Source organism: Cervus elaphus, chromosome 29 (genome assembly GCF_910594005.1).
Source record: "Cervus elaphus chromosome 29, mCerEla1.1, whole genome shotgun sequence".
Classification (NCBI taxonomy): Eukaryota; Metazoa; Chordata; class Mammalia; order Artiodactyla; family Cervidae; genus Cervus; species Cervus elaphus.
In genome coordinates, this window is record NC_057843.1 from 9,530,031 (window position 1) to 9,544,060 (window position 14,030).

The window sequence follows — 14,030 nt, forward strand, 5'->3', positions numbered from 1 at the left end:
ATCACTGATCTGTTCAACAAGACAATACTCATGGAAGCTCGGACACAAGCTCTGACTCCTGGAAACACCTCCCAGGTGATCACTCACGGCAGAAGGGAATGGGAGCTAACTCTGTGGGTTTTGAGAACCCCTTCCTGAGTGTGAGCCCTGTAATTCTGGAATCTGCCCCAAGAAATCTAATGGCACCTCAGACTCAGGTGTCCTGCTCTGTGAGGGAAGGAGGTTGGCACACAATCCAGGTCCTTAGGCTTCTTTTCTGGAAGGAAAGAAGAAAGGGAGGGAGGGAGGGAGGAAGGAATACCTTTAAAAAGACTCCTGGTTGTGACCAATGTCTTACAAGCCTAACTGCAAACACAAGAGTAAGCATTTGACATAAATGCAAATACCAGAGCACAGACTAGTATTTCTCTCACATGAAACCTAAGCAATGATTATACATCTTATCAGAGCCTGAGTTTTTCTCTCCTGCAAGGCAGACCCATCCAGGGCTGACTTGTTCAACAAAGCTTTGAGCACCCCAGGCCCCAGTGGGGAGGCCCAACCAGTACAACCTGTTTTCTGTTTCCCCCATCCCTCTCCTTGGTCAAAAACCTTTAATTAGCTGGTTACCATAATTACTCTAGCTGGGGACCTTGCTTGTTTTCCTTCCCTGCTATTCCCACAGATCTGTAGGCTCCATCACTTCTGGGCCAGACAGACCTTTCCATCACAGCCTCTCTAGGCCTTTTTGTTTTTCTCTTTCATGATCAGAACAACAACAACAACAAAAAGCCTGGGGAGAGAAATCATCTCTCCTTCTGTGTCTGGAAAAGACCCTGTAACTATCTTTTTCCAATCAGGAACAAGTTTCCATGACAACCATGCTTCCAGATGCCACCACTAACTTAGCAGGTAGTGTTCACATCAAATAGAGAGTTCTTTATAACTTCCGTGATTTCTGTATTTCACCATTGCTACAGGCCTCTAACGTGCCAGATGTCGGCATGAACTATATCTTAAAAGGGATTTTTTTCCTTTTTCCTTGCAAACATCAGAAAGACCCAAAAGACTGTTTGCTATTTTCCTTACAGTAATCATGAAAAAGCATACCAAAAGGCTCAACAATATACATGAAAGAAAACGTGGGGAGGAGGGAAGCATGAATAGGTGAATGGAGAATGGCTGGGCCATGATGACAGCTGGGTGACTTACACCACGGTCAATGGCATAAGTTTTGAGCTGAGAGCTAAAGGTCGGGAGATATGACCCTGGATAAGTCACTTATTTTCTCTGAGCCTCAACACTCCTTTGTAAAAAATAGAAACTGAGACCCTTCATGGGGCTGTTTGAAAGACTGGATGGAAAAAAAAGCAAAGATGAAAAAAGCGCTTGTACACTGTTTGGCCAGTGGCTCAGGGGTAAAGAACCTGCCTGCCATGCAGGAGACTCAGGAGATATGGGTTCAATCCCATATGGGGGGGTCGGGAAGATCCCCTGGCGGAGGAAATGGCAGCCCACTCAAATATTCTTGCCTGGGAAATCCCATGGACAGAGGAGCCTGGAGGGCTACAGTCCATGGGGTCACAAAGAGTTGGACATGACTGAGCACAAGCTACTTAATGGTGTCTGGCACACAGAGGAATCAACAAAGGGCAATTATCATGTTGTTCTTATGGTGAAGAACTTAATTGGAGAGAGTCTGAGCAAACAGCAACCACAATATTCTAACTGATGATTAACATTTTGCTGGTAGAGAGTAACAATATAAGCAGTAGATATCTGGATGTTATCTTAGCAACCTTTTCTCTTAAGCTATTAAGTTGTGTCTGCAATTATAGGAAGGAATATATTCATTTCCATTCCTAAGACTTAAGAGGATACACCTGGGCAATCTCCAGGGTTCATCTGAATCTCTCTATTTATAGTTCTGCATAAGCTGTTTCATTTTGAAACAGAAGCAAAGGGAAAAAAAGGATTAACCATTAACATATTTGTCTGATATTCCATATTCTCAACATCAATCAGAATATTTCACTTCTTCTCCAGAAGGAAGAAAAATAAGAATAGGAATATTTTGATGATATTTTCACTGTTGCACAGTTAAAATCTCACTTCAAAACCAGAATTCATATTGTAGCAAACAAATCAACATGCTCATTATTGAGCAAATTCCTACACTCCAGTTCCTCCCTGCCTCATCCTCAGTGCCCTTAAAGAGCTGAGAGGGCCCTCCACAGATAATACCAATGTGAACCTTTATTTTATTTTTTTCTTTTTCTTTTTTTTTTTTTTTTATTCCTGGTTCCTCCACATCTGACGATTCAACCAACCTTAGACCGTGTAGTAGTATTTATTATTGAAAAATATCCAAATATTATTGAAAAATATCCGAAGTGAACCTTTATTTTTAAACCATGAAACTATTTACATATTTTTAAAAATCCTACTTCTGTCAATGTGATGGACTATATGCTAGATAAACTCTATTAAGAACTGTTTAAGATAATAAATAAAATATATTTTTTAAATGTGTTTTACAGTATAGATGTGCCTCAAAAATTTCAAAACAGAACTATTATACAATTCAATGACCTCTCTTCTGGGTACATATACAAAGATAGAGAAATCCATGTCTTAAAGAGACACTTGGGTTCCCATACTCACTGCAGCATTATTCGAAATGGCCAAGGTATAGAAACAATCTTAAGTATTTGTCAGTGAAGGGAAAAAGAAGACGTGGCACATACACAATGGAACACAATTCAGCCTAAAAATGAAGAAAATCCTGCCATGTGCAATAACATGGATGAACCTGCAGGACATTATGCTAAGCAAAATAAGCTAGACACAGAAAAAACAAATAGTGTACTATTTCACTTAGAAGTGGGATCTAAAAACACTGAACTCACAGAAGCAGAGTAGAATGGTGGCCACCAGGGAAATGGGGAGATGTTGGTCAAAGGATACAAACTTTCCTTTATGTAAAATGAATTAGTTCTAGAGATACAGTGTACAGTGTGGTGACTGTACTTAACACGGTATTATACACTTGGAATCGTCTAAGAGAGTGGATCAAAGGTGTTCTCATCACACATAAAAAAAGTTCGTGAGGAGATGGGTATGTTAATTAGCTTGATTATTAGAATAACTTCACTATGCATACCAAAGTATCACGCCTTACATCTTACATCTTATATCTACATCTTAAATATATACCATTTTTATTTTAAAAATGAAAAATAAAAGTTTAAAAATAGAAAAATAGTATGTTTTAAATGCTCCTGGAGCTGGCAGAAAGGTAAAAAAAAAAACTTCGAAGGCCAGAAACAATAAAACAAAACAAATTCCAGAAAGATAATTTGGTAATTGAGATAGAATATGTCATGGAAGCAACTGCCTATCCAGGTCAGCAAATATTTTTCTGTAAAGGGCAAGATCATAAGCATTTTAGGTTTCACAGGCCATACAGTCTCAGAGGCATCCACTCAACTCTGAGACTGTGGCATGAAAACATTCACAGATAACATAAACAAAGAGCAAATGACTGGGTTTTACAAAAATTTTACTTATATAAACAGACAGCAGACAGAATTTAGCCTGCAAGCCACAGTTTACCAGTCCCTCATTACAGCCTGATTTTTAGTGTTTTTCCCTCAAGAAAGAAGTCTGGTAGATGACATACTTGTCGCAGGTGATAGAATGATGGGGTAATGGTCCCGAATTTCTTCACATCTCCCTGTAAACACACAGACTCCAGGCTAGACCATGTGACCTGCTGTGGTCAATGGGACCGTAGTAAGTGTGACACAGAAACGTGGAAAGTACTAGCAGAATGGTGCTTGTTCTCTCTCACCGCTCCTCATCTCTGCATCCACCATCACGTGAATTTACCCAGGCCAGTGTGCTGAAGACATACTCATCATCCTCAGTACCCTGGGCAAGAAAAGGTGACGGCGGCAGCAATTGCCAGATATATGATGAAGCCACTGATGACCAATTAGCCCCCCAAGGAACCCAACAGTCGACGGCAGTCCCATGAACGAACCCAGATGAAGTCAGCAGAAGGACCATCCAGCTGAACTTAGTCTAAATTGCTGACCCACAGAATCACAAGGTAACAAATGATCATTTTAGAGATTACGTTTCAGGGTGATTTTTCTGCAAGAAAAGCTACATGGCACATTCTGTATGAAGTCTATTGTTTTCTAAAAACATAAAGTGAAAGGTCAGCAAGTATATTTATAGAAATGGGCAAGACAAAACTGAAAAAACACCCAAAAAATTTATTTCCATTTTGAAGATCCTGTCACCTGCCAGCAAAGATAAGTCCAGAAAGTCTTCCTACCTGAGCAGACTTCTTTATAAGTAGGATTGGGAGTATAGCCTCCTGCATAACCAACTTGAGTTGAATATACACCTTTCAGGTTCCAGAATTTCCTTTCAGCTCCCCAGAAACAGCCCATTCCTAAGAAAAACAGGATACTGGTTAGTCCTTTATAAAAACAAGGCAGTCGTTGCAAATCAGGCGCCCTGTCACACTAGGAAAAAGTTCTTCTTGTAATCTGGTAACCAAACATGAGTAAGATTTTACCTTTTAAAGAAGCAGAGCTTTTAACATCTGAAAAGAATTTTATTTAAGGTTATTTTCACAGAATGTCTCTTTGCTTTCTTATTGTTGTTCAGTCATTAAGTTATGTATGACTCTTTTCGACCCCACGCACTGCAGCACACCAGGCTCCTCTGTCCTCCCCAAGTCTGTTCAAATTCATGTCCACTGAGTCAGTGATGCTTTCTAATCATCTCATCCTCTTGCTTTAGTAGTGTAAAAATTTTTAAAAACCTCAAATTTTAATAGCTTGTAAAGTTACACCTTTTGAAATAATATAGCAAGAGGATAACTGCATTTGATGAATGATTTCCACACTCAGTTCATTATGAACTTGTCAAAACATAATAAGTTGTAGCAACAGTAGAAATTTATTTAATGATAAGTATCCTGGTCAGGCTTTCTTTAAAAATCCTAACAAAGGAAGGTAACACTAAATTACTGATTTAAATGGGAAGACATCCCCCAGATCAAAACAGATTGACACAGTATTTGATTAACAATTTCACATATGTGTTCAGTTTGAAAATTTTTTTTAATTCATTAGAAAATTTGGCAATGGCATCCCACTCCAGTACTCTTGCCTGGAAAATCCCATGGACGGAGGAGCCTGGTAGGCTGCAGTCCTTGGGGTCGCTGAGAGTCGGACACGACTGAGCAACTTCACTTTCACTTTTCACTTTCATGCATTGGAGGAGGAAATGGCAACCCACTCCAGTGTTCTTGCCTGGAGAATCCCAGGGACGCTGGAGCCTGGTGGGCTGCCGTCTATGGGGTCACACAGAGTCGGACACGACTGAAGTGACTTAGCAGCAGAAAATTTCATGTGATAAATCACTGCTCACCAAAAAGAACATTTTTCTGAGTTCAATTACTGAATATGATAAATAAAGAAAGAGACAGAGGAAGACAGGGAAAGAGACTAACAAATAAAGGCACAAAAGTGGTTTTCCACTCAGCTAGCACACATGTGCTCACACCAGTGGTTAGGTATTAGATTCCTTTGAATATATGATGAAAACTAAGACCTATCTCCCAAGAATGCACATGCTTACACTCATCTAAAATGTTGTATTACATTTCCTTGTCTCCAGATAAAGAACCTTCCTTTTTCTACCATGAATTTCTAAACTTCCACAACTATTCTGTGGTCAATTTCTAGATGTAAACAAGATTACTGCCTTCCTCAAGTTTTATCTGGCTTTATTAAGTCATATATAATTAAAATACTGGGTAGAACAACAGTTATCAAATTAATATATGCCTCCTACTTTAACAATCACTAGATCTGTTAGATTTGATGACAGAGCTAAAAGAAAAATTAAAAGTTTAGTGAAATTCTTGACACTTGTTAATATTCTACTTTAAGAATTCAGAGCAACACCAACCAAAAACAAATGTGCGTGATGTTATACATTATACAGAAACATACTTGCTCAAATGTGATGGGAAACGTACTAACCAGAAATAGGCTAAGTTAAAAAATATGATAGAGCCAAATGATGAAATTTAATGTAGTAAAAAGTTGCTGTTGTGGTAACAATGCAATATGGAAATATGTATATAATTGCATCATAATTAACCCAAAGCTAAATTTAAAAGGGGAAAAAGACAATTATAGGCATGTTCTTATTATAACTATGAAAAAATATTCATACCAAGATAGACTAGAAAGAAATACAAAAAATCATAATCATGATTATATTACAGTGGTGAGAATATACAAACTTTTTTATTTTTCAAGTTTTTATATAATAGGTTCACATTACTTTAAAAACACATACCTTTTAAAAAGGAAAGCAAACAATTCAAAGAAAAAATAAGCATCTGCATTGTTCGAGTTACACACCACTAAATATCATTTTGTTTTCACAAAAACAAAAGTGAATTGTTTGCTACTAGTGAATGTAACTGGGCTTCCTTGGTGGTTCAGACAGTAAAGAATCTGCCTATAATGCAGGAGTGACTGTGACTAGGTATTTACTCCTAAAAATTGACCATCCTCAAGTCTCTGGAACAAGGATTCACTATTAATTTTATTTCATTGCATTCCTGAGATGAGGGGACTAAACTAGTCAGAGTTTTCTGAAGAAACAGAACAAACAGGATTTAAACAGATCTACAGAGAGAGATTTGTTATGAGGAATTGGATCCTAATTTATGGAGGCAAGGAAGTCCCATGAGCTACAATCTGCAAGCTAGAGGCCCAGGAAAGGCAGTACCATAATCTTTGTCCAAACCTGTAAGTCTGAGAGTCAAGGAATCCAATGATGCGAATCCCAGTCTAAGTTTGAAAGCTGATAACCAGGAGCACTGATGTTTGAGGGCAAGAGGAGATGGGTATCCCAGCTCAGACAGAGTGAATTCACCCTCCATCTCCTATTTTGTTCTATGCAGCCCCTCAATGGACTGGACGATGCCCACTCACGCTGGTGAGGTTGATCTATTCCATGTAACGACTCAAACACTAAGCTCTTGCAGAAGCCCTCATAGACACATCCAGAAATGACGCTTTACCGGTTTTCTGGGCATCCCATAGCCAGGCCAAGTTGACACATAAAATGATCCCTCACGGGAATGATGACAGGGAATCTCTGGAGAAGGACGGGTGAACAAAGGAGCTGGGCAGTATTACTGCACAGAAAAGGCCACAAAGCCAGCCAGGAGATTGGCAGTGTGCAAGCTGAAGGCACCTTCGCCTCTGAAGTTTGGTAGTCTTTGGGGGTCACTGGGTGAAATATTTCTGTATCTCACAGCGACTAACAGTGATGGTGCCAAAGAGCGCTGCACACACTTCAGTGTCCTCCACGCTCCACACCTTGCTGTTGTTCAGCCGCTAGGTCATGTCCAGCTCTTTTGTGACCCCATGGACTGTAGCCCTCCAGGCTCCATGGGGTTCTCCAGGCAAGAATACTGGAGTTGGTTGCCATTTCCTTCTCTAGGAAATCTTCCCAGGAGAGGGATCGAACCCATGTCTCCTTGCAGGCGGGTTCTTTACCGCTGAGCCACGAGGGAAGCCTACACACGGTATATAACGGGCTATTTTAGCAGCCAGCTTACCCTGGTCACTGTCTACAGTCTTCTTGTCTATGGCCCCAGAGTCTAAATCTCCTGCATCTTCACTACATCCTCATGACACAGATTTATAAAACTTAAAATGCCCAAACAAGAGGAGCCAAGATGGTGGAGGAGTAGGACAGGGAGACCACTTTCTCTCCTACAAATTCATCAAAAGAATAACTGAACGCAGAGCAAACTTCACAAAACAACTTCTGATCGCTAGCTGAGGTCATCAGGCGCCCAGAAAAAAATGCCCAAACAAAAATTTACTGAAGGTAGAGAAATATTTATCTCCCCCCTTTCCGTTTATTGGGGATCAAGAAAAGAACTCTGATAGCAAGGAGAATGAACTAGCTCCACCTGGGCAAAGGTCTCCAAGAGGGGTGTGGCTGAAATAATGTCTCAGGGTATATAACCAATGTTGATATTTCTATAAAGGTATTTAACTTAGGATAGGGGTGACTGTAAGAATAAAACTCCTTGAAGCAATCAGATGTTTTATCTAATGGCTTCCAGTATAACCTAAGCATTCTTTTATTTGCCTGAGTATGTATGTGTTTAAACAAAGAAAGGTTGATTTATGGCAGAATGTCTCAGAATTTGTGGGTCTAGTAAGCAACATGAATATCATCTAAAATATGTTTTACTTACAATATTTTATATTTTAATCTTTTATTATAAATAAACCAGATACAGAAAAACCACATGCAACAAATGCATAACTCAGTGCATTATTATACTCGAACAGTCTAGTAATCACCACTCAGGTCAAGATTTAGAACTTTGCCATCCACCCCAGGAAACCCTTACATCACACCTAAGTCACAACTCTCTTTCTTCCCCCAAAGCTAGCTATTGTCTGAATTTTATAGTATTTACTTACTGATGCTTCTTTTATCATTTTATCATTCAAGGTATCCACCCTGATACTACAGTTTGGTCCTGCTCATTTTAAAAATCTGATTATGTCTTTAAAATTTTTTCAGTGGACAGGCTCCCACTCCATTCTAATCCTTTAATTTATCCATTGAAGAAAACACGAGCCGCTTGACCTGCAGAATTTCCCACAGTGTAGATTTTGCCAATTGCGTTCTCCTGGTGCAATTCAACCTGTTCCTCTATCCTCAACGTTTCCTGCAAATTTCCTGCTGGATCCAGAGGTGTGATCCACACTCAGATTTCATCCTTTGGCAAAACTACGGGTGGTACTATGGTATATTTTTAACTTTTTAAAAGTTTTTCCAGCTTTATTGGTATATAATTGACATATGACATGTAAGTTTACTGTATAGAATGTCATCACATACTTGACACACAAACATACTGTGAAATAATTAAAACAGTAAGGTCAGTTACACATTTATCACCTCACACAATTCCAATTTTTTGTAGTGAGAATATTTAAAACCTACTCTCTTAGTAACTTTCAATTATAAAGTATAGTATTATTAGCTATAGTCACCATGGGGAATATTAGATCCCCAGAATTTACTCATCACTAGAAGTTTGTACTCCCAAACTCTGGAAACCACAATTGTACTCTTTGTTCTGATGAACTTGGCTCTTTCTTTAGATTCCAATGTAAGTGAAATTATACAGTATTTGTCTTTCTCTGTATGACTTATTTCATTTAGGATAACGCCTGAAAGGTCTAGCGTGTTGTCACAAATGGCAGAATTCCTGCTTTTCATGGCTTTTTATGGTTTTTATAATTACTATTATAATCGTAATAATTATTCCATTATGTTTGTGTATATATTTAACACACACATCAGTAACACACCGTTTTATCCATTAACCTGTTGATAACCATTTAGGTTGTTTCCATCTCCTGGCTATCATGGATAATACTGAAATGAACACAGGAGTAGAGATATCTCTTTAAGACAGTGACTTCATTTTCTTCAGATATATAACTCAGAAGTGGACTAGTTGATTATACGGTAGTTCTATTTCTAATTTCTGAGGAACTTCCACACTGCTTTCCAAAATGGCTGTACCAACTTATACTCCCACCAACAGGGCCCCAGGGTTCCCTTTTCTCCATATCTGTGGCATCAGTTGTAACGTCTCCTCTTTCATTTATAGTTTCGTTTATTTGAACCCGCTCTCCTCTATTCTTGGTTAGTCTAGCTAAAAGTTTGTCAATTTTGTTTTCACTTTCAAGAAACCAACTCTTTGTTTCAATTATTCTTTTCTGTTGTCTTTCTACTCTTGATTTCATTTACTTCTGCTCTGATCTTTATTATTGCCTTCCTTCTGATAACTTTGGTCTTAGATTATTCTTTTTCTAAATCCTTAAAGTATAAAGGAAGGCTGTTTACTTGAGATCTTTCTTTTCCTTCAATGTGGACACTCATCACTATAAACGTCCCTCTTGGAACTGCATCCTTCTACATGGATAACCAAGTATCCAAAATAAATTATTATTTATTAAATAATCTATTATTTCCTCATTTATCTCTAATGTCATCTCTATCCTATGTCATTTTGAGTGATCTTGTTCTGAGCTATATATTATGTTCCATTCATTTGTCTATTTCTGTACCAATAACACACTGGTCTTCATTCATGTATTCAACAAATGTTTATTCATTGCCCACCAGGTGCCAAGAAGTACTCTAGGCACTTGGAATACATGAGTGAATGAAACAAAGATCCTAACTTTTACAGTGCTTATACTCTAGTGGCAAAAGACAGATAATATACAGCATAAATAATAAATAAGCATGTGATATAGCAAGTTAGAAGTAAGGAGCTATTTAAAAAAAGAAAAGAAAAGCAGAACAGGGTCAGACGGATCAGGAGTGCTGGGGAAGGTGCAATGTTAAACAAGGTTTTGGGGTGGACCTCAAAGACGTAGTAACGGCAACAAAGACTTGAATGCAGTGAAGAGGTCACCCACTCCGTTTTCTGGGGCATGGGATGTTCTTGGAATAGAACAGCATCACCACAAAGGCACTAAGAACAGCCTGCAATGTCTGAAGTGGCAGGAGAGAAGCCAGGATGACGGCGGAGTTGGCAGAAGCAGTAAGCTATAAAGCAGTAAGCTGGATCACACAGGGTCTTGGGGGCTACTGTAAGGACTTTGGACTTTACTCTGAAAGAAATGGTTAACCATGGCTAAGTTTTGTGCAGGAGAGGGAAATTACCTAACTCATGTTTTACAAGGTTCACTCTGGCTCTTCTCTGCTGAGAACAGGCGGGAGTGGACCGAGCAGAGAAGCAGGGACGGTTAGGAAACTATTGCTGTAATCCAAGTGACAGATAATGCTGGTTTACACCAGAGAGCAGACACATGTCATGATCAGATTTGGGATACATTTTGTAGAACCAAAAGGATTTCCTGACAGCAGGGTTTGAGAGAAACAGAGAGGCAAGGATGATTCTAAGAGTATTGGTTTGAGTAGAGAACAGTGTGGGTGGGGCAGGTTTGTAGGGAAAGATCAGGGGTTGCAATCACCTGAATTTTAATGAGGCATAATAATTTGGTAGAGCAAGTCTTATCTCACACGTCTTCAAAATTTCCTTTGCTGTTCTTGACTCTGTCTGTCAACAAACATAATACAGCTGTCCTTTATTCAGGTCTTCTTGGATGTCCTTTAATACCATCTTACTGTTTTCTCCATAAAGGTCTTATATATTTTTATTACATATAGTTCTGTGTATCTTATGATTTGTGTCACTGCTATAAACTTTCGATTATGCTTTTTTATTGGTTAGAGCTGGGAGATATAAAACCCACTGATCTTAGTTTGCTTTCCACACACTCGGAAAACTTAGAGAATTCTCTTCCTAGTTCTAATGGTTTTACGCCATGTTCTCTTTGATTATCTATATAGTATTTCATACAAATGACAATTTTGTAACTCCCTGTCCAATCATTATTTTCCTTCTTTTATCTCATCCTATTGCATTGGCTAGGACCTTCCACACAAGGCTGAATAATGCGGGTGATAGTAAAGAGCCTTGTTTCATCCTAATGTTAGTGAGAATGCTCCAATAAGGATGAGGTTTGCTACAGGTTTTCGGCAGATATCCTTTTTCAGGTTAGGAATGTTTCCTTCCATTCTGAGTTGTAAAGAGCTTTATGCCATGAATAAGTTTTGAGTTTTAACAATGCTTGCATCCTTTTGAGATGATCATAGAGATTCCAAATCTTTTAATCTCTGAAGGTAATATATCACATGTATAAGTTTTTCTGAACCATCCTTCAATAAACCTTAACTATTCATAATGTATTTTAATATGAAGGAAACACTTTTACTAATATTTTACTTCAGCGTTTTCATTTATGTTTGTAAGAAAGATAGGTCATAATTTTATTTCCTTGTACTACCTTGTCCACAATTAGAATCAAGGTTATACTGGCCTCATAAAATGGATTGCTAACACTTCTTTCTTTTTTCTCCTATTTAACACTGCATTAGAAAAATGTATTTGGTCCTTGGAGCTATAATAAACCTTTCTGAACCACCTAGACCTTCTGTCTTTGGAGAGGAGAGGGGAGGCATTAGGAAAAACTTTAATTGTTTCACTGCTATGAGTTTATTCAAGTGGTCCTATTTCTATTTCTGTTTTTAGACATTTTCATCACAGAAAAAAATATGGCTTTCAGTGATTCCTCCCTTTCTTTTTTAGTTTTCTACATCTGCTCTTTCTTTACAATTATCTTTTTATACAGTTTACTTTTAGTCTGTTCCTTTCCTAGTTTCTTGATATGAATACTTAGGTTGTTTATTTTCAAGGGTTCTTGTTTTCTGATAAACGTCTTTAAAGCTGTACATTTTCCTCTGAGTTTTGCTTTAGATGCATCCCACATACTTAAATATGTGGTACTTTCCTCGTCACTCTTTTCTAGATATTTTATAATTTCCAAGTTATTTCCTTCTAACTCAGGATTACTTAAGGGTATAAAATTTAGCTTTCAAACATATGGCCTGTTTTTTACACTGTCTTCATTTTTGGCATTGCACTTAGAGAACATGGTCTTTATTGAGTTCTTTTGAAATCTGTTGAGACAGGTGAACCTTGGAGTCTTGGAGCATAAGAGGTGTCATTTACAGAATATAACAAAATGACTCTTTAAAGAATATTTTATCTTTGGGACTTTCCTGATGGTCCAGTGGTAAAGAATTCACCTGCCGATGCAGGGACACGGGTTCAATCCCTGGTCTGGGGAGATCCCACATGCCGTGGAGCAACTACGCCTGTGCATTGCAGCTGCTGAGCCTGAGGGCCACAACTGGAGTCCAAGCACCACAACAGAAAATCCCACACGCCGTAACTAAGCCCTGATGCAGCCAAATAAATAAATAGAAATTATATCTCTTAAAAAAATGTACATGTGTAGTGACCCATGTTTCTTTCACATTTTATCCAAATGCTCCCTCTCTTCCAGCTCTTTTCCCTACTGTTAGACATTACTCAGGACAGAGCCATGTTCCCAGTCCTTTCCAGGGCTGCCTCCAGGAGCAGGATCTCAGAAAGTCAGCCAGGACAGCAAGAGCGACACGGCCATCCCACTCCTGAGATCACAGGCTCCCCCTCTTCCGCAGCTGCTTTACGGTTTGACAGCTCACGCTCACAGGTCACTTTGCCTGTTTTAACTTGCTGTAAGGTCCACATTTACACTTGCCTTTTTATGCCTTTAAAGCAGCCTTTTTCTATACGGTTCAAACCACGTATCATCTATTTGGGAATAGCTCTGAACCCATAGGTCTAACCCCTGACCACCCAGCTAAGAAAGCTTTAGAAAGATGCATTTCCAACTCCCTGCCGTGTTATCTCCACCTGGAAGGCCCCCTGACATCTTGAATTCAAAACATCTAATACTTAATTGACCAACCAAGCCAGCGTCTTGTTTCGATGTCTCTGCTTTAACGACACTGGCATTTTCCTAGACCCTTAACAGGAAATCTGGGAGTCGCCGCTATCCTTCCCTTCCCTTGTCCCAGCCTCAGCAGCTTCCCGGTGTCCAGCCCCTCACTGTCACCCCTTTGCCGCCACCATCCTAGTTCCGACCAGCTGCTGCTGCTTCAGCTGTCCTCCTACCTCGCTTTGCTCCCTCATCCCACCTACCGCTTGCAAGTGCATTTCCGTCACAGACACTTTCCAATTTGTCCTTTGTCTTCTTTAGAATCATGAGTAGGTAACATGTAAGAATCTTGGGACTTGCCAGATGGTGCAGTGGAACAGAATCTGCCTGCAATGCAGGAGCCACAGGAGACTCAGGATCAATCCTTGGATTGGGAAGATCCTGATAGCTTACGGTCAACGGTGTCGGATTCGTGATCTCCAAAGAAGATTTAACTTCGGGACCAGGGACCAGGCTTGATCACTCAAGAGCTTTTGTATAGCAGAGTTTTATTAAAGTGTAAAAAGG

The 14,030-nt window shown here is 39.2% G+C and overlaps 1 protein-coding gene across 7 annotated transcripts in view; it reads right to left on the minus strand.

The window, feature by feature from the left end:
* The window catches only part of MSRA (methionine sulfoxide reductase A), a 363,204-nt gene that overhangs the window by 180,675 nt on the left and 168,499 nt on the right, over positions 1-14,030 (minus strand). For all 7 annotated transcript variants that reach the window (XM_043890752.1, XM_043890751.1, XM_043890755.1 and 4 more), the window contains one exon: positions 4,325-4,444. In XM_043890752.1, the coding sequence (XP_043746687.1) occupies positions 4,325-4,444 (120 nt within the window). The remainder of the gene's footprint in view (positions 1-4,324; positions 4,445-14,030) is intronic.